Source organism: Centroberyx gerrardi, chromosome 2 (genome assembly GCF_048128805.1).
Source record: "Centroberyx gerrardi isolate f3 chromosome 2, fCenGer3.hap1.cur.20231027, whole genome shotgun sequence".
Taxonomy (NCBI): domain Eukaryota; kingdom Metazoa; phylum Chordata; class Actinopteri; order Beryciformes; family Berycidae; genus Centroberyx; species Centroberyx gerrardi.
The window spans coordinates 17,044,451-17,067,062 of record NC_135998.1 but is presented as its reverse complement, the minus strand read 5'-3'; the positions used below and the strand labels follow the sequence as shown (position 1 = coordinate 17,067,062).

The 22,612-nt window shown below is 42.7% G+C and overlaps 3 protein-coding genes and 1 long non-coding RNA gene across 4 annotated transcripts; 1 reads left to right on the top strand and 3 right to left on the bottom strand.

Moving 5' to 3' along the window:
- On the bottom strand, positions 1-9,036 carry LOC139916953 (uncharacterized). The gene is made up of 15 exons (XM_071905961.2): positions 8,537-9,036; positions 8,126-8,207; positions 7,508-7,859; positions 6,358-7,341; positions 5,943-6,023; positions 5,721-5,833; positions 5,530-5,588; positions 5,316-5,405; positions 5,161-5,204; positions 4,837-5,000; positions 2,632-2,702; positions 2,342-2,487; positions 2,081-2,225; positions 1,483-1,629; positions 1-1,349 (listed from the first exon to the last, which is right to left on the bottom strand). The coding sequence occupies exons 1-15, from the start codon at positions 9,032-9,034 to the stop codon at positions 1,062-1,064; spliced, it is 3,264 nt and encodes a 1,087-aa protein (XP_071762062.2). The 5' UTR covers positions 9,035-9,036; the 3' UTR covers positions 1-1,061.
- Positions 9,037-10,364: 1,328 nt separating this feature from the next.
- LOC139916955 (uncharacterized) lies at positions 10,365-11,836 on the bottom strand. The gene is made up of 3 exons (XR_011784890.2): positions 11,420-11,836; positions 11,021-11,125; positions 10,365-10,461 (listed from the first exon to the last, which is right to left on the bottom strand). It is a non-coding gene; the product is annotated as an uncharacterized LOC139916955 (long non-coding RNA).
- Positions 11,837-13,315: 1,479 nt separating this feature from the next.
- LOC139916954 (uncharacterized) lies at positions 13,316-17,514 on the top strand. The gene is made up of 2 exons (XM_071905962.2): positions 13,316-13,574; positions 14,758-17,514. The coding sequence occupies exons 1-2, from the start codon at positions 13,376-13,378 to the stop codon at positions 16,446-16,448; spliced, it is 1,890 nt and encodes a 629-aa protein (XP_071762063.2). The 5' UTR covers positions 13,316-13,375; the 3' UTR covers positions 16,449-17,514.
- A 399-nt stretch (positions 17,515-17,913) lies between these two features.
- On the bottom strand, positions 17,914-18,801 carry hcar2 (hydroxycarboxylic acid receptor 2-). Its single transcript, XM_071905983.1, has one exon. It carries the CDS (start codon positions 18,799-18,801, stop codon positions 17,932-17,934), a length of 870 nt encoding a protein of 289 aa, XP_071762084.1. The 3' UTR covers positions 17,914-17,931.
- Positions 18,802-22,612: the final 3,811 nt, after the last annotated feature.

Below are 22,612 nucleotides of genomic sequence, written 5' to 3'. Positions count from 1 at the left end.
TTATTTTCTTGAAAAATTGCATTTATTTAAACATTCTTCATTAAAATTCTTGTACAAATTTCACAGCTTGGGCCTTAATTCAGCAAATTTTCTTTACATCCACTGCCGGTTACTGTGACACATCTCACCCCAGGAACGGCGTAGGTTGTTACAGTTGAACTCTTTGTATTTGACATTATTTCACATAACCTGTGATTGTGTCGCAGATGTCTATTATTTGCAGTTGACAAATAGGGGTAGCTTGCATCAAAGTTTGAGAGATCTAGTATAAACAACTGCTGAGTTATAGATGCTGAACCAAAACGTGTTACAACCATCCCCAGTCTCCCCTATATTGAATGATGAACCTAGACAATATTTTTTTTTTTCCAAAACAGATATATAGCATTTTGAAAATGAACCCTTCATATGTAAAATATAGCTGTAACGGTGGCATTAACATCACAGATGCTCACATAAATCAAATCATTTTATACACTATTCATAAAAGAACAAAAGTGCAATTAAGATTATTTAAAATGCAACAGCAAATGTCTGATAGTGCATCTTGTACCATCCGTTCACTCAGAGTTGTCCTGTACTACAGCACCCTCTTGTGGTTGAAATCTGACAAGGCGTATTTTTGCCCAAAGGCCAACACAAGCAAATAAAAGCAAATTTATACTATTCCTAGTACTACTGCAGAGCCAAGTTATCAAAACAAAGCAAGACAATTTAGGTCCAGATATTTTGAGTCACTCAACACAGAATATGAATCAGTTTCTGACTTATCCTGAGAGAGTTAGGGTTAGGGATTCCTTGAGGTTGTTTTTTGTAAAAGTGCAAATGACGAAAATGCAGAAAAGCTGACTCTAAAAGAAATAATAACAGCAAACTTGCCGAGGCAGATTTAAAATGTGAAGTTGGTGTTTCTCCCTCCCCTCAATGAATCCCCTAATTATTTCAGTTCATATTCATCAGAGCTGTAAAAACTAAAACGACTGAAGACTGCAGTTCCCATAGTGCACAGCAGAAACGTGCCGACCTCTATTTCCCCGGTCATATTATCACTAAATCACCTTTCAGATTTCTTTATTCCATCGAGGAATGATGGTCCTGCGATAAGTCCGTCTTTCAGAGATATTGCGTCTGACTTTGATCACAGTTGGAGGAGCCATCTCCAGCTCCAGAGAAGGGCTGGAGTGGGACTTCTGCAGCACCCCTCCTTCCTCTCCCATCTCGTCCACAGAGTCTGTATGCATGGCTTTGTCAAACAGGTCCAGCTCAGCGGCATCCAACACGGTGTCAGCTGTCTTGTTTAAACTCTTCCAGGCCTCCAGCACCCGGATGTAGACTTCATAGCGACACGTCTGTAGGGTTTGGACAGGAGAAACACAACTTATGAACAACTTAGACTAGTTAGATCGCTCCTTCAACACCTCTCTCTCTCCTACACACACACACACACACACACACACACTCTAAGCCACGACACCTCGCTACCTCGTGCTGCAGGTACTCTGCTCTGACCCGGTGCTCCTCCAGCTCCTTGGCCTTGGCCCGTCGGCCCTCTGGCAGACTCTCATGCAGGTAGGCCAGGTCCGCCTGGAAGGACTCCAGCATGCCTGCATGGGACTGCAGCTGACGCTCCTGGACAGGGAGAAGCATATATGGACACATAGGACTCGATGGATGTATTGATGATAAATATTTTGGTTTACAGTACAGACAAGTATCCTGACAAAAGCTGAGGTTCATGCCACAGAAAATGTAGCAATAAAATAGTAGCTATACATAAATGAAATAAATCCATCAGAAAGTTTGCGGTGTACTGTATGACTTGGTTTGATAAAATCCCCTGGGAATGGATGTGCTTCCAGCTAGTGAAATTTTCAACTGATGGTAATGCATTGAAGCACTGGGCCAAAACATCCAAAATATGAAAAATACATTCACTCAAAGTCTAAATTGGCTTACACTATCAAATTATCAGGTTTGTGATGAGCTAGACAAATTCTAAAAATGACTAAATAAAGAAAAACAAAAAAAGTAGTTGTAATTGTAATAAGTGCAACCAAGAACGAAGTATAGGAGTGTGTACCAGTGTGTGTGCAGACTGCGAGGCGGGGAGAATTGGTCTGAAGAACCTCCTCTGGGAGCCGACAGCAGCCGGGAAGGGAGGCGAGGAGTGAAGAGCCGAAACCAGGTTGATACGGTCGATCCATGAACACATCTCTAGTTTGGACCTGAGGGGAGAGCAAACGGAGCTCTGAACAACTTGTATATCTCTTGTATATATCTTTTTTTTTTTACTTGTTGGGACTCCACAGCGCACACACATTCCAGCTGAGGTGTGACTTACGAGGCCTGAAAGAGGAAGACTCTCCAGTCGGCAGTCTGCAAACGGAAGACATGTGGTTTCTTGGTGTAGTCTGCCGCCTCCTCGGCCAAGGAGTGGTGCACGCTCACCACCTCCTCTGTGCTCTGACACTCCTTCCTATAGTCATCCTGACACACACACACACAGAAGAGGGGGAAGTGTTGAAATGTATCTATTTGGAAGGCATACAAATTGGTATTTATATAAAAGGGAGAAAGATTAAGAAAAATGATGTTGAATAATGTTGAGAATACTACAAAAAAGTTACTGACCTTCTGTAAGTAGAGCACCATTCCCCGCAGCACTCCATAGAAAGTCTTCCAGCTCCTCTTCCCCCAAGGAGCTGCCGCACAGGTACATTAAGCAGGTGTATGAAGGTTAGAGAATAACAGCAGTGGCATGAAAGTCCTCCAAGATAAAGGCTACTTAGTCCTGATATAACCAAAAATCATTACTATTCAAGCAATATATGATTAAAATGAAATAAATAAGCTGAAGCTGCCTCCTCCATTGACAATATATCCATAAAGAATCTCAATCATTTATTGAAGTTGAAAAGTTTATGCAATTTCCATTTCATCATTATTATCTAATTAACTGATAGGGACAGGATAACTAGTGCAATAATAATATAAAAAAGTGTGTAGTTCTTATGAGAGTGAATATTATCAACCATGTTACCTAACAAACACTTTACAGGAGAATGTGTGCTCATATTCAATATAACAGCTAACAGCTAACCAAAATCTCTATCAACTACAGTAAACGTATAATTGTGTCAACCCCCTAGTAGCTGTGCCAGCACATCTCTGAAACCCTGTCATCCCTTTCCTTCACACCAAACAATATATTCAAACCATTAAATGGTGGAATATCTCGATACCTGATTACCTGCCCCACCTGTCTTGTATTCTTATTTTGCCAAACTGTGGTCAACTGGGGAGTCAATATTGGACATGACAGCAGGGATTCTCTGTAAATGGCCAAATGTTTATGAAATATCTTCCGCAAGAAAATTAAGTTAATGACTTTTCCCTTTTAAAATGAATCTTTGGGTAAAATCACAATGTTGTTGAGGCTACAAACTTGATATCGAGGGCTTGGAGCCAAAGGGGCGTAAGTGCGATATACGAATATTATATATCAATTGAAAGGTCTCAGTGAGATCTTTTCAGTGCCAAAAGGACACAACTGAAATCATGACCCATAAGTTTTAATTAAACAAAAACTGAAAGCCGTAACAGTAAAAGTAGGGTTTTGTTTGCTGCCAAAAGGGCGTAACTGCACTTATGCCCTTTTGACACCATGCAAAACCCCACTTTTGACACTGAACAAGCATTGTGGGTAGAGGATTCTAACAGCACTTAGGTCAACTGAAAAAGTAATGCTAGCATGGCAGCATGATCACATCATTTTTAGTATCCTATTCATATCCTAATTAATATTCTAGGTCAATACTAGATGAATGTAAATATGTTAATATTCCCATTAAAAACTTAGGCCTATAGATTCAAAATGTTATTTTATAATGTTAGGAGTGTGAACTGGTCAAGATGAGCTCTGATAGTAAGACTGCTGGTAGCTGAAGTTCTCCCTCAGTGTTATGAGGAGTTTTACAGGTCTTTGAATGTGTCCCAGGACACATCAATAAGTGATGTGTCCTGGGACACATACAAAAATGTATTATACTAGCAAAAGAAAAAAAAAGTAGTAGTTTAGAATCAAAAGTAGTTTCTTATGTCTATAGAGGTTTATTAAAAAGGTTTATTAAAAGTTTTTAACAGAAAAAATGTATCAATCAATTTGATATGTTCCATGTAGCCTACAATTTTAAAGGCCTTGGTGAAAGTTGCTGAGCATTACTTCAAGATAAAGATATTCATTCTGATTTTGTTTTTTATATTTCAGTGTTGATTGAATTGTAATTGCTAGATTTGTTTTAAAATGAATGTGTTTTACAATTGTTTACTTACATACGCCCATATTCTGCATGGCTGTATTGGGACAATGTAAAAGTACAAAAGTAAATGTAAAAAGTTAACAAATATAATTCAACTTAAACTGTAGCAGTATTGTTTTTATAGTAATGCTCAATCTGATAACACAAAAACTTAAAATATTGTGCTTAGTATGTGGTAACGGCAGCTGATCCAAGTTTGATCAAAATTTGTTTTGGCTCTCCTGTAAAATCTACTATAATGCACTTAAGGCACCTTTGGCTCCAAGCCCTCGATATTTTCTGATATAATTCTCTCCTCTAGCCATTCCTAACTGCCTACTGCTAAAATGAATATCTTGCATGATAGGAAATGTAATAAAGGTAAACATCAGACATCAGGAAAACCCAATCCACCAATAGCTTCAAAAGCAAGTAAAAAACAACAGGTCAGGTCATCCATCCATCTCATTTATTTAATATAATACGCTCTCATGATCTATGAAGAAAACAAACATCACACAGTATGTGTCTCACTCACTGCGTTTGCCGTCAATGTCAGCATGGACCTTGCGCTGGAGGAATCCCTGCTTGACGACGACAGCCTTCCTGTCATGGGGAACGTCCTGGAAGGGGTTGCTCTTGGAGCGCAGAGACGCATCCTCTTTACCATTTTCCTCCGGCAACATCAGTTCCTTCTCGTCACTTCAAGCATGCAAAGGCAGATAAAGAGGACGGCGTATGTGAGAGATATGATCAAGGAAGTATTCTTGAGGAAGAACAGATGACAAATAAAGTGTCATTTCAAGGGACTACCCCAATAGGGAAAGTGTTAGTTTACTGGCAGTTAGATCGGTCCACTTACACAGCCCACTCCAGTGGCTCAGTCTTAATGGAGGTGTAGAAACTCTGAAAGGCAGACAGAAAGGGAAAGGTTAAATGATTTACACCAACATGGGTTCGACTTTGCTCAAACTACCAATGGTTTTTTTCTGGAATGATAATCAATAAAAACATTACTTTCAAGAGATCCTTGCTGAAGTTCTCTCCTTCATTCATCCCATCCAGGTTGGACACAAAGTTGGAGGTCGACATGGCTTTTCCCACATTCTGCGAACCCACACAGTATATTTGATTGTCACACGGAGCTCACAGCGCTACTTCAAATTTCCACAACACAGCTTAAATGCCAAACTTTTTGCCCTTTGTAAGTGATAAATGTCTCAGCGCCCACCTGTCCATGCAAGTCCGTGTTGAGAAGCATCAAAGCGCATGTAAGAGTCAGCACTGCCCCTGAGGATATATACACAAAGTGGGAAAATGACACACATGCAGCTGTCACCTTTGACTGCTCACCGCTACATCTCTGAACAGGAGTCAGTATCAAGTTAACACTCCGAATGCAGCTGAGCGACCAAGGCTCACCTGCGGAGGGGAAGGAGTCGGGGTTGCACTGATGGAAGCGGCAGGAGAATTGCTGCAGCACCCGCTCTCTCTCCTGCGTCTCTCCTATCAGTACCACCACTTTCAGGAAAGACCTGAATTCGGGCAAAAACAGAAGGAAACAAAAAGATGAAGAGAAGTTTCATCACACAAGAGATGACGATGCACACAATCAATCGGTCGCTCCGCCTCCGTAATCCTCACCTCAGAGCCTGATCCAGAGTCTGTCCAGTGAAGTCAAAGAACTTGAGGTATTCCTCTCCCACTGCACGACTGAAGTCATTACTATATAGATAAAAAAATCCATTCTTTATCAATATTATCATGACTATCTTTCTCAGTAATTACATCTAAGAGTTTATGGAACTGTACACTGAATGGTATAGTATACTGTACATTTTTAACTGTACACATGCTGTTTTTCAGCAGTGCCGTGCCTCACATTCACACAGTTACACACATTCGCACCTGGGAGCTGCCAACAGTAGAAGACAGTGATTGTCTTCTACTGAGCAGCTCCACTGGAGCAGTTTGGGGGTTTGGTGCCCACCATCACCGTCCAAATATAAAGATGAAGGAAGATAAAAAAAGATGTGGCTTATGTAAAATATGTCCTTACTCTTTGTCTATGTGTTTGACCACATCTATGGGTTGGATCCCGTCCAACTTATGGAGCCTTTCAGCCAAGCGACAGGCCATCTCTCTGTCCACCCCACCTCCGTTCATATGGGTCTCCGTTGTCTCAGCGGGCTGTTCTCCATTGGCCACCACAGTCTGTAAAGATCCATCCTCTGCACGCTCTACCTGTTCGGTCTGATGTGAGCTGTCGGCCTGCTTCTCCACCTGAGTTACCCCAGCCTCCGCTGTCGGCTGTGGGACGTCGGTCCCAGGAGACAGCTGCTCTGTTATTTCTGACTGATCTGTCTGATCGGGTTCCACAGGCTGCAAAGAGCACGCTGATGGTGTTGGAGACAGGCTGGTCATTTGCAATGAATGCTCATTCTGCTCTGCTGGCTCCATCTGCTGCGGCTGCTCTGCCACTCCAGTTTGTTCTGCCTCAACACTTACTATTTGCTCCGACTGCGTACACTGCGCTGGCTGCTCTGCCTTTTCTGGCTGTGTTGACCGTTCTGTCGGTTCAATGTGTGGTGATTGGTCCAGATGTTGTGGCTGTCCTGACCGGTCGGGATCCTCAAAGTGTTCCATCTCTTCCTGGAGTGAATGCTGGGTCTGCTCTGATTTTTCAGTCTCGTCTAGCTGCTTTGACTCGGACTGTAGCGGCTGCATTGACGGTTGTTTTGTCTGCTCTTGTTTGTTTTCAGAGTTTTCTGTCCCCTCTGCATTTTCTTCTTCTTGTATCAGAGGCTCTTCGTTGTCTTCTGGCTGTTCAGGGACCTCTGATTGTTCAGGCTGCGCCGTCTCATCAGCATCTTCACATATTGTTGGCTCTTCAGTCTGACTTGTTGGCTCTGTGGGGAGCTGTTCTAGTAATTCTGAGTGACACCTTTCCTGGAACTGCTCTGACTGCTGTAAATTAATCAGCTGATCTGGCTTTACTGTTGGTCCAGTGGGGTCGCTTTGTAGTGGCTCGCCAACAAGCTCCCTAAAAAGTACGGATGAAATATGCAATGTAGTTCATATGACAAAATACACATGAATAACATGGCATAATTAACATGATGAAATCATTTATAGTTACTGCAGAGCTTACTTCCTTCTAGCTGTAAGTCAATTGTTCCCATTTCTCAAGTGACATCTATCATACTCACATATCACTTGGACAACTGATTTCAATGGTTTTTGCCTCTTCGCACTCTTCATTACAGGACACATCTGTCCCAGTCGGCTCCTCGTCTGCCTTGCTTCCTTCCTCATCCTCCTCTTCCATCTCAACACCATTCGTTGACGGAGAGCTAGGCTCGTTCTCCGAGTCTGTCTGTCCAGTCAGCAGAACGCCTGGCTTCTCCTGTTCCTCTTCCAATCTTAAGTCTACAGCGCTCTCCCCGTCCGCCCCGTCTTCTTGAATCTCCTCAGGACAACAGAGTGACTCCACGGCTTCAACTGCATCTTCCGTCACTGCCTGTCCCTTCTCTTCCTCTGAATCTTCCCCCAGTGGGATTTCTGGAAGATAGTTTGGAAACAAGTGAACATTATAGTCATGAACTTTAACTCGCTCAAATTAAGGAAATGTGAGTCAGTAAGATGTTGGAGCTAAGCAACCATAAGTATACATCTTGCGACAGTCCACTAGAGTTAAACCGCCTACAGAAAGTGGATGAATGTGCAGAAATAAACTAAGCTGCAGTGGGCGGCTGATGGACAAACACTTGCCTTTTGCACACCTAATTCTGAAGTATTCGTCTGTGGTTTCTATGTGTAACACTCACCGTTACTGCCTTCTAACGCCGCTTGTGCTGGATCATCCTTTTCCTGTGCTGTCGGTTCTTCCACATCTGCAGAGTCACATGGCTGGAGATTGCAACACAGGCCACCAGTCAGGAACATATGTTGTGTGAGCAAACTTGTGATTGCCAGTGGGTTCATCAGTTCACAGCCACACTCTTAAGTCTCATCTGACCATTATTATGTCTGCTATGTCCCTCCCACCTCTGCAATCTACTACAAAAACCTAAACACATGCAGCTGTAGAGATAAACATAGAGGTGGCGAGGCCAAATTCAAGGCTATACTCACCGGAGAAAGGGTTAATAACACAGGATCTCACACACAATCACATCCTGGCTAATGACAGCGTTGAGAACATCATACCTTCGTTCTGTGTCTCTTCACATACGTACCTCAGAGACGTTTCCCCTCCACTCTACATTCGGGATCGGAGGCATCTGTGAATCAAGCCCATCTTGTTTCTCCGTGTCCTCCTGTAAGAAAAGCTCGGCGTCTATGTGACTGGTGTCTAGTCTAGTGGCTCCACCAGAGTCCAGCTCATTGGCCAAGCTGCTGTCAGTCATGGGCGAAGGCGTCTCTGAGGAGGGATCAGGCACGTCCCACTGCACCGTGGCACAGGAAAGGGGGGCAGCAGTGCAGGTCACCGGCCGTACTATTTGCTCCCACAGGTTTTCTGCCTCCTCCGCAGTCTGTAGTCCTTTTGGGGGAGGACTGAGCTGTTCTGTCCTGTGTGTCTCGTTCCGCTGCGCCTCTGTCTCCTCCCACACAATGTCCTCCTGCTGTCCATTGAGATGCTGGTGGCCTGCAGAGGACCATGAGTCTCGCTGAGGCTGCTGATGGGCTGAATCTCTAATATCTGGTAAAGAGAAGCACAAGCTTTCCTCCTCCATTAGCTTCTGGAGCTGCAGCCCAACGTATAAACAAAGATCTGTGAGGAGAGAAAACATTAATGTTAAAAAAAAAAGCGTAAAAAAAGAAAGAGTAACAGTGCTATTTAAATAGTAACAAAATTATTTCACCATGCCTCCACCCTAAAGCAACCAGAGAAATTCTTCCCTCCACTTCCAGGGTCTGACACATGTGTTTGCAAAGGATTAATGTCAAGTAAAACCAAACAAACAATATTGTTTTGCTGAACTGGTTCTTCGTGAACAGCTTCCAAAGTTACATCAATGCCTGATATAAAAAGAAACATATTTGAGGAACCGAATGGAGGGGCATCTGATTAGCATGATACACAAAAAACTCTAACTATATAATATCTAATAACTCTACTATATTTGGTAGAAGAGTAAAAATGTTGATTCAGATTTGGACTATCAACGCAATGGCTATGTATTTATGATCTGTGACAAAGAGTAAATTCAAAAACTACTGAGGAGAGCATCATACAGTCAAGTAACACATACCTATCCAAGCTAAAACTGAGATAAATACAGTCTTTACCGTCCTGGCAAAACAAATATCCTACGCACACTCACCGCTTGTATATCAACATAATCCAACTAAGATTCTTTGGGAGGAATACCTGTCTTTTTTTTTTTAGCTCCAACTCACTTGTCAAATCTTTTGGCGTGGCATTGCGGATGTGCAGTGCAATGACTTTTACCAAAATGTTTCAAAAGCACATTTGTACTTCCTGACCACAGAAACAGAAAATCAGCCGAGCAAGTGAGCATGAGAGAGTGAGAGAGAGAGAGAGAGAGACAGAGAGAGAGTGAGAGAGAGACAGTGTGTGTGTGTGTGTGTGTGAGAGAGAGAGAGAGAGAGAGAGAGAGAGAGAGAGAGAGACAGAGAGGAGGTGTATGGTAATGATTAAGAGAACAGAGAGGCAGAGGGTGGGGTTCGGGGGTGTTTTTGGTGAGCAGTTTAACTGTCTGTGCTTATCATAACGTCATACTGTACTGCAAGTTATTATGGGTAATGGATTGAACCCTGAAAGAGTCAAAAATGACATTTATTGAAAGTCGTCAACCAAAACCAACGGCATCTCTCAGCGATACAAAGGTCGACAACACAACATCAACCAAAACTGTCATCCATATTTGATTCCTCGTCTTGGCTCTCAAAGCTCTACACTGTGTATTGTTAAACACAGTTGAAATGATTTCACACTTTCCACATTTCTTTCTTATTCTCCTCCGTTTTCTGCCTACTTTAAGATCTCGCCCTCGTCTATCCATCTCTCTCTCTCTTCCTCTCTTTTTCTCTCTCTTCTATCGCTGTCTCTATCTTCATTATTCTGTTCACGTCACGTAACCAACATCCGGGACAGGTCTTGACCACATTTCCTGTGTGGGTGCTCACTTCTCAGTTCCTGTCAGGGTGCAACAAGAGCTACATGTAAGGCCAATGAAGAGACTCACAGATCAACAAAGGGCATCGCCTGCAAACGAATCCTGCTGCAAACTAATCCTGCTGCCGAGCCGCGCTTACAAAGTGGAGTGATTGAGATTTCATAACACAGAACTAAATCGATGCATTAACTTTAAAAATAGTCTAGTCTCAATTGAACTTTTACGAATGACAAATTGTCAGTTTAATAATAAACTGAACTTTCTGTTTCAGTAAGGAACTGCGTGTAATTTTGTCCATTCCAAGTTTATATTTTCAGTTTCAGCGGTATTGATAGGAATCTCTCAATGCTCTTTGAAAACGAGGAATTCACTGTTTGACATAATAACACCGACGATCTTTTGTGTCTGATGTGATCTTTGGCAGTGTTGTTGATGATAAAAACTTTAGAAAAGATGTTCAGATATGACTGCAGAAATGTATACAGCTTTTAACACAGTACTTTTTCAACGTCATCAAAGAGAGAATGAGAATAAATGAAGTCAGCTGATACATGGGTGTGAAACAATTATAATACCTACAATTAAAATACCTTGTGAAAATATGCCGCAGACTGCCCTCTCAGTGGAGAATGCCTCTAGAAGTCACTTGTGGGGCATGGGAACATCACACAGCACATCACAGGCCTGGAGAGACGGGTGACAAAATATTACACAAATCCCTCAGTGTCAGGCCGAGTACCAGCATGACAAAAACAAACACAAAACAATGAGAGACTACGAAATAAAGAGAGGAACACAGCCTGACAATATGAGGGATGATGAAAGATATGGAATACGCATGAATAACTGAAAAGAGAAGATAAACACTGCCTAGTATCATTACCATGGGTAGAGAAGTAAACATTACTACTATCAAACCTCAAACAACAGTGTAATATTCATTAGGAGTAAATCTTTAGACTTTGAAGCAAGACTTACCCCCTCTAGGCTCTTAAAGGCAACATCATATGATCAGTCGGCTTGTGAGGCTTTAAGTCAAGCCTTGTGGGAGGGAAAGGCACACCAGTCTGCTATGCTAGGGTTGTAGCGCTGTCAATGAGTGTAGCCCTCACAGAGACGTTCACACGCACACACACACACCCACACAAGCACACACACACACACACACACACACTGTTATCCCTCAGCTGATTGTCTCTGTGGCTGCTGCACACACTCACAATAAACAAGTCTCACAGCCACGCTCTTTGAGTCAGTCAGCCTTTTAGCCTGTGGTGTCACACAAGATGCATGCAAGTCACAAGTCACAAGTCACAAGCCCTAGTCGGGACCCGGCCCTCCTCCTTTGTGCCCCCTGTCCATTTTGAATAGATCACGATCAGACTTCCGCCTACTCCTTCTGCTCTGCTCCCCCTCTAAACGGATATGCCTGGAGAAGCCAGAGGAAACTTAAGAGGAGGGATAGAAGGAGAAAGCTGCAAGTGGCAACAAAGAGGAAGAAAAGGCACATTGTGATTGGCAGACGACTCCCGAGCTCAGAGACACCTGAGAGGCCCCGGGCCACGCCCCCTGTCCTGAAGGCATGCAGGCACACACACACATACAGGTCAGGCCAGGGGAGTGGCCCGACTTCATTCCTGCAACTGACACCAGGAATGATGTGGTAGAACCAGAAGGCATCCTAATTCAATTTCTACTAGGGCCGGGTCAAGGGCCCATGGGGTGTTTCTCTTTCTGTTAGCCTACTGGCTAGGTCTCTGACATCATGCAGGAAGGCCTGGTTAATACAAATCTGTGTTGCAGACAGACATGAAGCTGATGTTATCTCAAGGCTTGTTTAAAAGTAATAGGTTACATTCTTATGTTTGTAAACTTGCTTTTATGCAATGTCTTTTATCCTGTTATTTTTCTATTGTGCTGTTGTTACCCTCTTATTATTTTTTATCTTATGATTTAATTGTTTTGGATTATTTCATGAGTAAGATATTTGCCTGTACTTGATTGTTAAAGCACTTTTAAATTATGTTTTAAAAAAGTGATAGAAATTATTATTATTAGCATTATTATTATTAGCATTATTGCTGTTGTTGCATGTGTGCTTGTTACTGTTATTAGTAGTAGTAGTAGTACTAGTAGTAAAGGTAGTAGTAGTAGTAGCAGCAGTAGAAGTAGTAGGCTAGTAGTAGTAGTAGTAGTAGTAGTAGTAGTAACAGTAGCAGTAGTAGTAGTAGTAGTAGTAGTAGTAGTACTAGTAGTTGTAGCAGTAGCACTGCAGTAGTAATTGTAGCAGTAGTAGTGGTAGTAGCAGTAACGTTAGCAGCGGTCAGGTAGCGGTAGTAGCAGTAGTAGTAACGTTAGTAGTAATAGCAGTAGTAGTAGGCTAGTAGCAGTAATGGTAGCAGTAGTTGTACCAGTAGTAGCAGTAGATGTAGGAGTAGTAGTAGCTAGTAGCATTAGTAGTAGTAGTAGTAGTTGTAGTAGTACTAGAATCTGTAGTAATAGTAGTAGTAGCAGAAGTAATCTAATTGTAGTTGTACCAGTAGTAGCAATAGTAGTAGGCTAGCATTAGTAGTATTAGTAGTAGTGGTAGTAGCCTACTACAGTGCTGTTTTCCTTGTTGTCTTCCTTATTTTCACTAGCATCATTATCATTGTCATTATTTATGTGTGGTGTGTCAGTTAACATGGATTACCTCGACTGTTACCCGCCTGGTGCAGCTATCTACTCCAAACCGGTAGGGGGCGGTAGAGATGCTGCCCAGGTCTCGAGGCAGCAAAACAAAACCAGCTTCCCGTCGTCACTTTACTGCGACTGGCTCCGCTTTGTTTGTTCCGCACACGGCAGCAGTACCGCACACACCCACTTTGCGAGATAGTTTTATTTGTGTATAAACTGCCCAGTAAGTTATTTTCAGCGACTACCGGTTGGTCCAACATGGCCAAGTCGAAGGATCTGAAAATCTTCTTGGAGTCATCACTGAACGAGATTTTCAAAGCGACCGTGAACGACATACTGGATTCTGTGGACCGGACCTTGTCTGAGTATCAGGGCAAAATTCAGAGGATTGAGTCTGAAAACGAAGACCTTAGACGGATACTGTATGCACAGAAGAGCACGGAGTCTGATGTTAGAGGTATGGTGGCCAACAGACTGATTGTTATGCAGGAATACTGTTTATTAACCCTGGCTGGACAGCGTAGCTTCATACTGTCACTGACCTTTTGTTCATGCACTGTCAGAAAACAGTTACATTATGAAGCTCTCCCTGCAGTGTGTGTGTGTGTGTGTGTGTGTGTGTGTGTGTGTGTGTGTGTGTGTGTGTGTGTTAGTCATTGGATTTAATTTTTACACCCAGGTTCTCTTTGGTTTCGAAACACCTAGCTCCCAACCCCAGTGGTTTTCCACCTTTAGTACTGTATGACTTGGCAGGACAGTCTAATTCGACAAATGCTGCACACAAACTAATGAATTTCAATGTCTTATTTTATTAACTAGAAGTCAGCACTAGGAGAGGATGTAGAAGAATCACTTTTCAGCTACAGTATAGGCAGACAACAAAAGTTTCCTCACATGGGTTTTCCCTGGGACAAAAGCTTTATAAGAAGGGGGTCTCTGGTCTAAAGTGCAAAGATCTGGGCATCTGACATGAAACCGTTTACAAGCCCTTAGTTAGACTAATGTCTTAAAGGTGCATTAAGTATGATTTTTACTGTCCCACAGAGCAAAATGACCACAAGTTAACTGCGGGGGGTTTGATAGGATCGTTGATCAATATTAATGCTGAGATATTCTGGTTTTCAAAAACTCACTTTCAGACCCCTTATTCTCAGTCAAAATCAAAATGTCAACAAATGACAAAGCAGTACTATCTTGCATCGTAACACATCACCTCTTCACTAGATGTCTCTGATGAATTTCTGCTGTAATTAGCTAGTTTACTCGAAAATGTGACTAATATTTCTGTCAATTTGGAATACAAATTTCCACCGTAAGCTGTGCCAGAGACCTGACAGTGTTATTGAAATGTCTTGGTTGCTGATAGGTCAATAAAAGTCATACATTATTAATAATTATAATTACTTAATGCCCCTTCAAGCATCCCCAGGTTAAATCTTCACGAGCCTAGTGTCAAACTGGGTCACTGAGTTTGTCCAAACTGCTTTATTGCTGTCACAAGATCAATCTATTGTTTATTCAGTTAAGTCTTTCACAGATAATTAAGTATATTAGCTGAGTTATTATAGTGTAGGATATGTATGTCAATAAATCACAGTCTGAACTATTTTGTTTATAATTTTGACCTTGCATTTCCACAGACAAAAGTGAACAAGATGCTGCTCAAAAGTCGTCGCCTTCAGAATGGACTCTTCCTCCCGTCACCTCGGCCCAGGGCTCGTTCAAAATGTCCATCCGCAGCAGTGACAAGAAGAGCTCCAGGAGGAAGCATAAAGACAAGATGAGGGAGAGCAGAGGAGCCGCTTCCTTTTTGCTGCAAGCCAGTCACATGGTAGAAGAACCGTGTATGAACACATCAGAGGCTAGTGTGTCCAACCAAACCTTGTTATCCATTAAGACAGAACCCGGCCTGGATGACGGCTGTGCTATTGACCTCTCCAAGCCTTCGTCCCTTCTCAACCTAACAGTCAGGCCAATAAAGTCTGAGAGCACAGAAGTCAGTTATGACAGTCATGATGCGTATACAGCTCTGCAGCCGTCTCCCGGCCCGGAGCAGGACTCCAGAGGCAGCGACAGCGAAGTTAGAGTCACCATTGTTTCTGACAGCTACATGGAGGCCAGCGAGGATGAGGACAGGCAGTTCGTCAAACCGGAGGACGAGGAGCCGAATGGGAGGCTGCAGTATGGCGATGAGGACGGCTTCTCTAAGGCGGGGTTCTCCTCTGAGGAGCATTTGCTGAGCTATTACCCCGAGTCAGAGATGGATCCTGCCGGAATGAGCGGAGAGGTTTTCATGCCAGAAGAAGTAAAGCGTGGGGAAAATAATTCAGCTGCTGATCCAGCAGATTTTTTGGAGACTCGTGACAACTTTTTGCGCTGTCCCATATGTCCCAAGACATTTAGCCGAGCAACCTCCCTCAATATCCACATCAAGACCCACAGCGGCGAGAAGGCCCACAGCTGCAGCTACTGTGGCAAGCGCTTCGGACGGGCCGACCTCCTCAAGTCCCACAAGCGTACCCACACAGGGGAGAGGCCCTACAGCTGCAATATCTGCAGCAAGACGTACGCCCATCCCAGTCAGCTCAGGATACACAAACGTGTCCACACTGGAGAGAGGCCCTACTCCTGCCCTTACTGCGGGAAGCGCTTCAACGAGCACAACCAGCTCAAAGTCCACTTACGAACTCACACAGGAGAGAGGCCTTACAGTTGCAAGGAGTGCGGTAAAACTTTCAGCAACGCAGGCAACCTGCGCATACATGAGAGGATCCATACTGGTGAGAAGCCATACTGCTGCGCTCAGTGCGGGAAAAGGTTCAACGGTCTGGGCGACCTCAAAACACATTATAGGATTCACACTGGGGAGAGGCCCTACAGCTGCGAGCTGTGTAAGAAGACCTTCAGCCAGGCCGGACACCTCACCATACACATGCGGATGCACACAGGAGAAAGGCCGTACAGCTGTAACGAGTGTGGGAAGAAATTCACGGTGGCCAGCAGCCTAAAGCTGCACCTGAGGACTCACACAGGGGAGAAGGAATACATCTGCTCCTACTGCAGCAAGAGCTTCAGCAGGTCAGGCCACCTGAAGAGACACGAGCTCGTCCACACCAAAGAGAAGGTCTTCCTTTGCAGCCAGTGTGGCAAGACCTACACTGACCAGTCCTCCCTTAAAAAGCACCTAAAGATGCATGCTGCCAAGGAGCAGAAGGCTCAGAGTGAGGGAAACGCCAGCGAGGCTCAAGTGCAGGCCAACGCAGCCGAGCCGCTTGATTCTGAGCCGCCTTCAGCCACTGATAAACACGAGAACCAAATTCTAGATGACTAATCTAAAAGCTGAGAATTAATAGTGCTGTATATGATATTTGTGGTACAGTGCAATACACTGTTGTCTAATCTTTGCTGTGATTTAGTAGGTATATAATATTCAGCAATACTGTATGACGAATGATTCTCTTTGATTGGTAAATGGTTATTATTCTCCTTGTAGTCTGCATTCAAACTTCATTCCCTTACTTTGTACAATTCTCAAAATAATGTGAGAGTTACAAGCAAAAGCTGTGATGTTATTGTCAAATTGGAGTTGCATATATTACCAAAGTGTCTGTTTTTATGTTTTGGAAGTGCTGTATGGGAAAAGAAAATGCTTGTGATGAATGAATTGTTAGTGAGACCGTTTGGCAGGTTGGCTAGTGTTTAGAGAGAATGTCCTGAAACTGGAGGACGCGGGTTCAAGCCCCTGTGTCAACAAGCATCCGCCCTGCTGAAGTGTCCTTGAGCAAGACACTCAGTCCCTGCCAGCTCCAGAGGTGCTGTTCCCTGACCTCTGACCTCTGACCTCCCTGTGGAGGAGGGCAAGAGAAAAGAGATCAAGGAGCTCAATCAAGTTTAACATTATTAGTGAAATGAAGGTGCTTCTGTTCACATTTATACACTTGGTAGCCGCTGGTTAAAAATATGTGAGCTACGTCATTGATTCTAGATGCAAATCATTAATATTATGCTGTACATAGCTTTAACTATACAGTCAGCAGATCTATTGAACTGACAAGAATGTATTTGTATAGTAATGCTAGAGTGTGGGACAGCCATGTTCGATACAGATTGAACTGCTTTCAATAATAAATCAATAATTGTTTTGCAAGCCATACTGATCTTGAAGAATGTTGAGCTTCTAGAGCCTTTGTCTTAGACTGTGTGTTGTACTACCAGGAAACGTCTTCTACCATGAATTATGTATAACTGACACACGTAGGAGTATGTTTATGACGATAGGGCTACTGTTTGTCGTGGCAACTGATTAATATACCTACCTAGCAATGTATTTTAAACTGACTATTTGCTACTAGGAATATATCGTGGAGTTTTACTTTTGTGTGCTTCATGTCTAAATTAAAAAGATCAGCAAAAGTTGTTTCTTTAAACGTCCTTATTTACTCTTTATATTTGCCATTTATACCTGAAAACGGAAGGAAACGCTCAACAAAAATTCTTAATAGTTTATATTTTCACTGAATACACACACAGAGTACATACACATTGTTTTAAATGTTACACATTCATGGCTCCCAGAAGAGCTGATACCACACAGTATGCAAATAAGTGCATGTTCATATTGTATCTTTCTAATAATCAACATCTGTCAACTTCTGATCTAGCAAGAACATAATTTGTTCTACTTTATTTCACATCAACAATGCAAATTGATACATTTTACAAGACATGAATAATATATGATCACACTTCAGACAGCAAACAAAGAAGCCAACATTTCGCCCTGCTCCATCTGAGTCGTGCCACTCTTGGTCGGCCTAGCAGCAGAGGCCGAAGCTCTTTGGTAGCTTCTCCTTGGACAGGTAAAGCACAGGCTGAATGCTGCTGCTGAAGTCCATCAAGCCAAACGCAAGATAGTGAATATAGCAACGAAACACATCGCTAGAGAAGTAGTGCTGGAAGGGGAACAGTGCTACAGGTGGGAAGTAGTTGAAGACTATGATGGCCAAGATGATGAGGACCATCTTGAAGGCTCTCTTCTTCACCGGGTGCATCTCGTCTCTGCCCGGGCCGGACTGCCTGAGCGCCCAGAGGATCGCGATGTTGCAGAACACCATGAAGGCGAATGCGGCGAGGATCATGACCGTGAAGACCAGCTCGAAGTTGGCAATGTTGCCCACGCACTTGGCGGCGGCGTAGGCCAGCGTGACCAGCCACACCACGGTGACCAGGACGGCCCGGTGGCGGCGGTCCTTGAGCTCGGTGAAGGTGATGGGGTGGAGCACGGCCATGTAGCGGTCCAGGCAGATGCAGGAGAGGAAGAGCGGCGAGGAGTCTTTGATGCCGTAGAAGAAGCGCAGGACGTACCAGGTGCTGCTGGTGGTCAGGTAGACGATGTTGGCCAGCTCCAGTGGAGGGATGAGGCAGAAAAAGACATCTAGTACCGCCAGGTGCATGATGAAGATATCTGAGGTGGAAGAGTCGCCCTTGTTCTTATGGATGAGCCACAGCACCATGATGTTGGCCGGGATGCCCAGGAACATGTTGATGAACTGCAGGCACAGGTAGCAGATGATGACAGCAGGCATGTCTTTGCAGCCCTCATACACCGTCAGGTCTCCCTGGCTGTTATTGATGGGTCTTTGAGAGATGAGGAGTACAGAGAAGTTGATGTAGGAAACCTCCATGAAGGCGGGAAAGGAGAGGACACCAGCCAGCTGAACGACAGGGATCTGCCGGATAGAGTACACGACACATTCAGCTATTAGAGACACACTGTAGGTAGATAAAACACCAAACTGCTCACATGGAAAGATGCTAGTTGAAGGAAGCAGAATTGTCAGACATCACTGATTTAGTTGACCAAATTAAATTTGGTCAACTAAAATTCTCTATGAATCATAAATATCCTCTCAGCTGTTGCAAAACACTGTAGACCAAAGAGGGAGAAGAAAAAAAAAAAAAAGTCTAAGGCACTCTCTTGAAAAATGATGGCTAATTCATAGCATAAGAAAAAGATAGAAAATAGAAAGATAGAAAATAGAAAAAGCAAATAAACTATACTAAACTAACATATTTTGATCCGCATCACCAGCTTACTTTGCTGTTTCCTAAATGGAACAAAACCTTTAATATTTAGGAAAAATGTGTTTTCACTCATTCAGCACAAGAACGGCACACTATGCACACACTATCACAATAAGTTTTCTTAAAATACATAAACAACTAAATAAAAACTAAAAACAAACTCTGAATGCACTCATTCATATGTAGAATGACAAATTATTTACTCTAAGTGAAATATCTTACCTTTTATCGGTATTCAGTTGTCTAATGCACCTCTGTCAGACTGGCACTGTAGACACCTATCCTATTTATTGCCAGACACACCTAGAGCAGTGTGAGCCACACAAGGATGTGCCTGTATGCTGAACATCACACTACAAAAGGGCTCTGAGAATGGTTTGCAAATGTGCCTGTAATATATTTCCACCGTGTAAACAAGCTGCACATCCCACTCTCTCTGTATCCAAGGGTGATATATCAATTGAAAGGTCTCAGTGAGATCTTTTCAGTGCCAAAAGGTTGATAATTGATAATTGATAATTTTTTTCTGTTAAAAACTTAGTAGGGTTTTGTTTGCTGCCAAAAGGGCGTAACTGCACTTACGCCCTTTTGACACCAAGCAAAACCCCACTTTTGACACACAATATTAGATGAATGTAAATATGTTAATATTCCCATTAAAAACTTAGGCCTATAGATTCAAAATGTTATTTTATAATGTTAGGAGTGTGAACTGGTCAAGATGAGCTCTGATAGTAAGACTGCTGGTAGCTGAAGTTATCCCTCAGTGTTATGAGGAGTTTTACAGGTCTTTGAACGTGTCCCAGGACACATCAATAAGTGACGTGTCCTGGGACACATACAAAAATGTATTATACTAGCAAAAGAAAAAAAAGTAGTAGTTTAGAATCAAACGTAGTTTCTTATGTCTATAGAGGTTTATTAAAAAGGTTTATTAAAAGTTTTTAACAGAAAAAAATTATCAATCAATTTGATATGTTCCATGTAGCCTACAATTTTAAAGGCCTTGGTGAAAGTTGCTGAGCATTACTTCAAGATAAAGATGTTCATTCTGATCTTGTTTTATATTTCAGTGTTGATTGAATTGTAATTGCTAGATTTGTTTTAAAATGAATGTGTTTTACAATTGTTTACCTACATATGCCCATATTCTGCATGGCTGTATTGGGACAATGTTTGTGCCAAAAAGGCGTATTTCACTCTTTTGCCATTTTTAAAAAAGTTAACAAATATAATTCAACTTAAACTGCAGCAGTATTGTTTTTATAGTAATGCTCAATCTGATAACACAAAAAGTTAAAATATTGTGCTTAGTATGTGGCAGCCGATCCAAGTTTGATCAAAATTTGTTTTGGCTCTCCTGTAAAATCTACTATAACGCACTTACGCCCCTTTGGCTCCAAGCCCTCGATATGTATATGTGCAACCAGAGTCTAAGTAGAGAAGGTTTGCAATATCTAATAAAGTCAGTGGTGCTGGAACATTGCCATTCTGTTTCCCCCACCCACAATGAAATACAACTCACTGTGCAGAGTAGATATTAGAATATTTACCTAACAACTGTTTCCATTTGAATGGAGAGGTCAGAAGTTACCCTTTTATGCGAAATTACTCTCACCTGTTCAATAGGATAATGCAGCGCCTTCTGTTTCAGTGACTGGTGTCCCTGCTCCCCGCATAATCCTTGTGACTCCTGTGTACTTCTGTCCCAGTGTGAGCAAATACTGAGCCCTCACCTCAAAATGAGGGATGGAAAACAGCCCTTCAAAGATGACCCAACACTTCAGGGATCCCACTCCATCCAATCACAATGTCGAGACAAGGGTGTGGAACCTGGAAGATCTCCCCCTGGATACCACGATGCCTTGCTTGGCCTCACTTATAACACTGTGCATTCATCGCAGATTTAAACGAATTAATAATATAACTGCAAAACTGTGAGTGATTTGGCAAACTGAAGAGTAAAAGTGGAGTTGGAAAAGGCGTTTAACTGTGAAGACAGAGTGGGGAGAGTGAGGAGTCTAATGGGTTTGTTTGGAGGACATGTTGTGGCAAGCCGTTATCCATTCACACCGATTGGCAATGATGCAATAAACCATTGGTGCCTGACGGAAAATCGGTAGTAAACAACTGATGCAACAGTCCAGAAAATCACTTCTGAAATTCAGTGTAACAGTGTGTAATCTGTTACATGAGGCTGACACATTTCGACTTGCCTGTCGTCATGCCTGTCGGTGGTGCGCAGAGCAAAGACTACTGTCTCTATTGCCAATCACTATGGGCCACTTAATGCCGTGATTCACTGTTATGCACTTTTTAGTATTTCCTGGCTGTCTTTATGTTCAGGTGGATAGGAAGTGTGTGTGTACACTGTGCTGTTTTTTCAAGGGCCATGTTTCATTACACAATTAAGAGACTCAGAGAAAAGGCCGCTGTGCAGATCAGACTCATTCTGCAGATTGTGTGGTGACCAAAACATCTTGGGATAAAGTTAAGACTCTATTGTACATACTGTATTTTAGATTATATATACTTATAACAGTAAAGGCCTATTGGGTTTTTACCATAGTGACACAATCTATCACAACACATAGATTGCATTCCCAAGGGATGTCTTCATCGCTCCTCATTTATTCACTGGTATACTATAAGCGCCAAAGTTTAAATACTAATTGTGGTATTATAGTGGGCTGTTTCGTGTCTGTTTCAGTCTATTTGAACAGCTTGGCAGCCATCTGTTGAAACTCGACCCGGGTTTGTTTACCTTTGTGTGACTGTCTCTGAAGTTGTTTATACTGGTGTCAGATTCACAGAAGTCGCGTCTCGCTCATATAAGGGAAGGTTCTCAGACGTCTGCCAGATTCTGCATCAGGGGCACCAACACACACCACAACTGACACAACACACCGCTGCTTTTGTCATGCAGCTTAATAGGCCTTTTGTTCAGGGACGATTCAAGCTTCTTGAAATGTTTACATTTTTATTGATCTATAACGATGTCTTCCTTAATGGCATACCACTTTTCCTGCCAGTAAAGAGCTGGAAAGGCACAGTGACAAGAAACGTGTCATGTTTAAAAGGAAATTTATCAAGATAAAATTATGTTTTTTAGTCATTTTGTTTTGTTGAATATACTGTACAGATCAACACAGCACTGCACTATAAGTATACTGTGGCAATTACAACAGATACAAGGTTGAGATGTGCTTTACTCTTTACTCATGCTTACAGATCCAATAGTGATGGGTACAAAGGAAATGAAGTGAAGTGAAGGTTGTTGAAAAGCTGTGCTGAACCTTGCTCCCCTCCGCAGCGTCCCACGGCTCAATAAAAAACACTGAACCGGTTCCAGTACAAGCACATTACTGACCCTCTGAACACTGTCTATCAATGCTGCTGTACATATTTAGT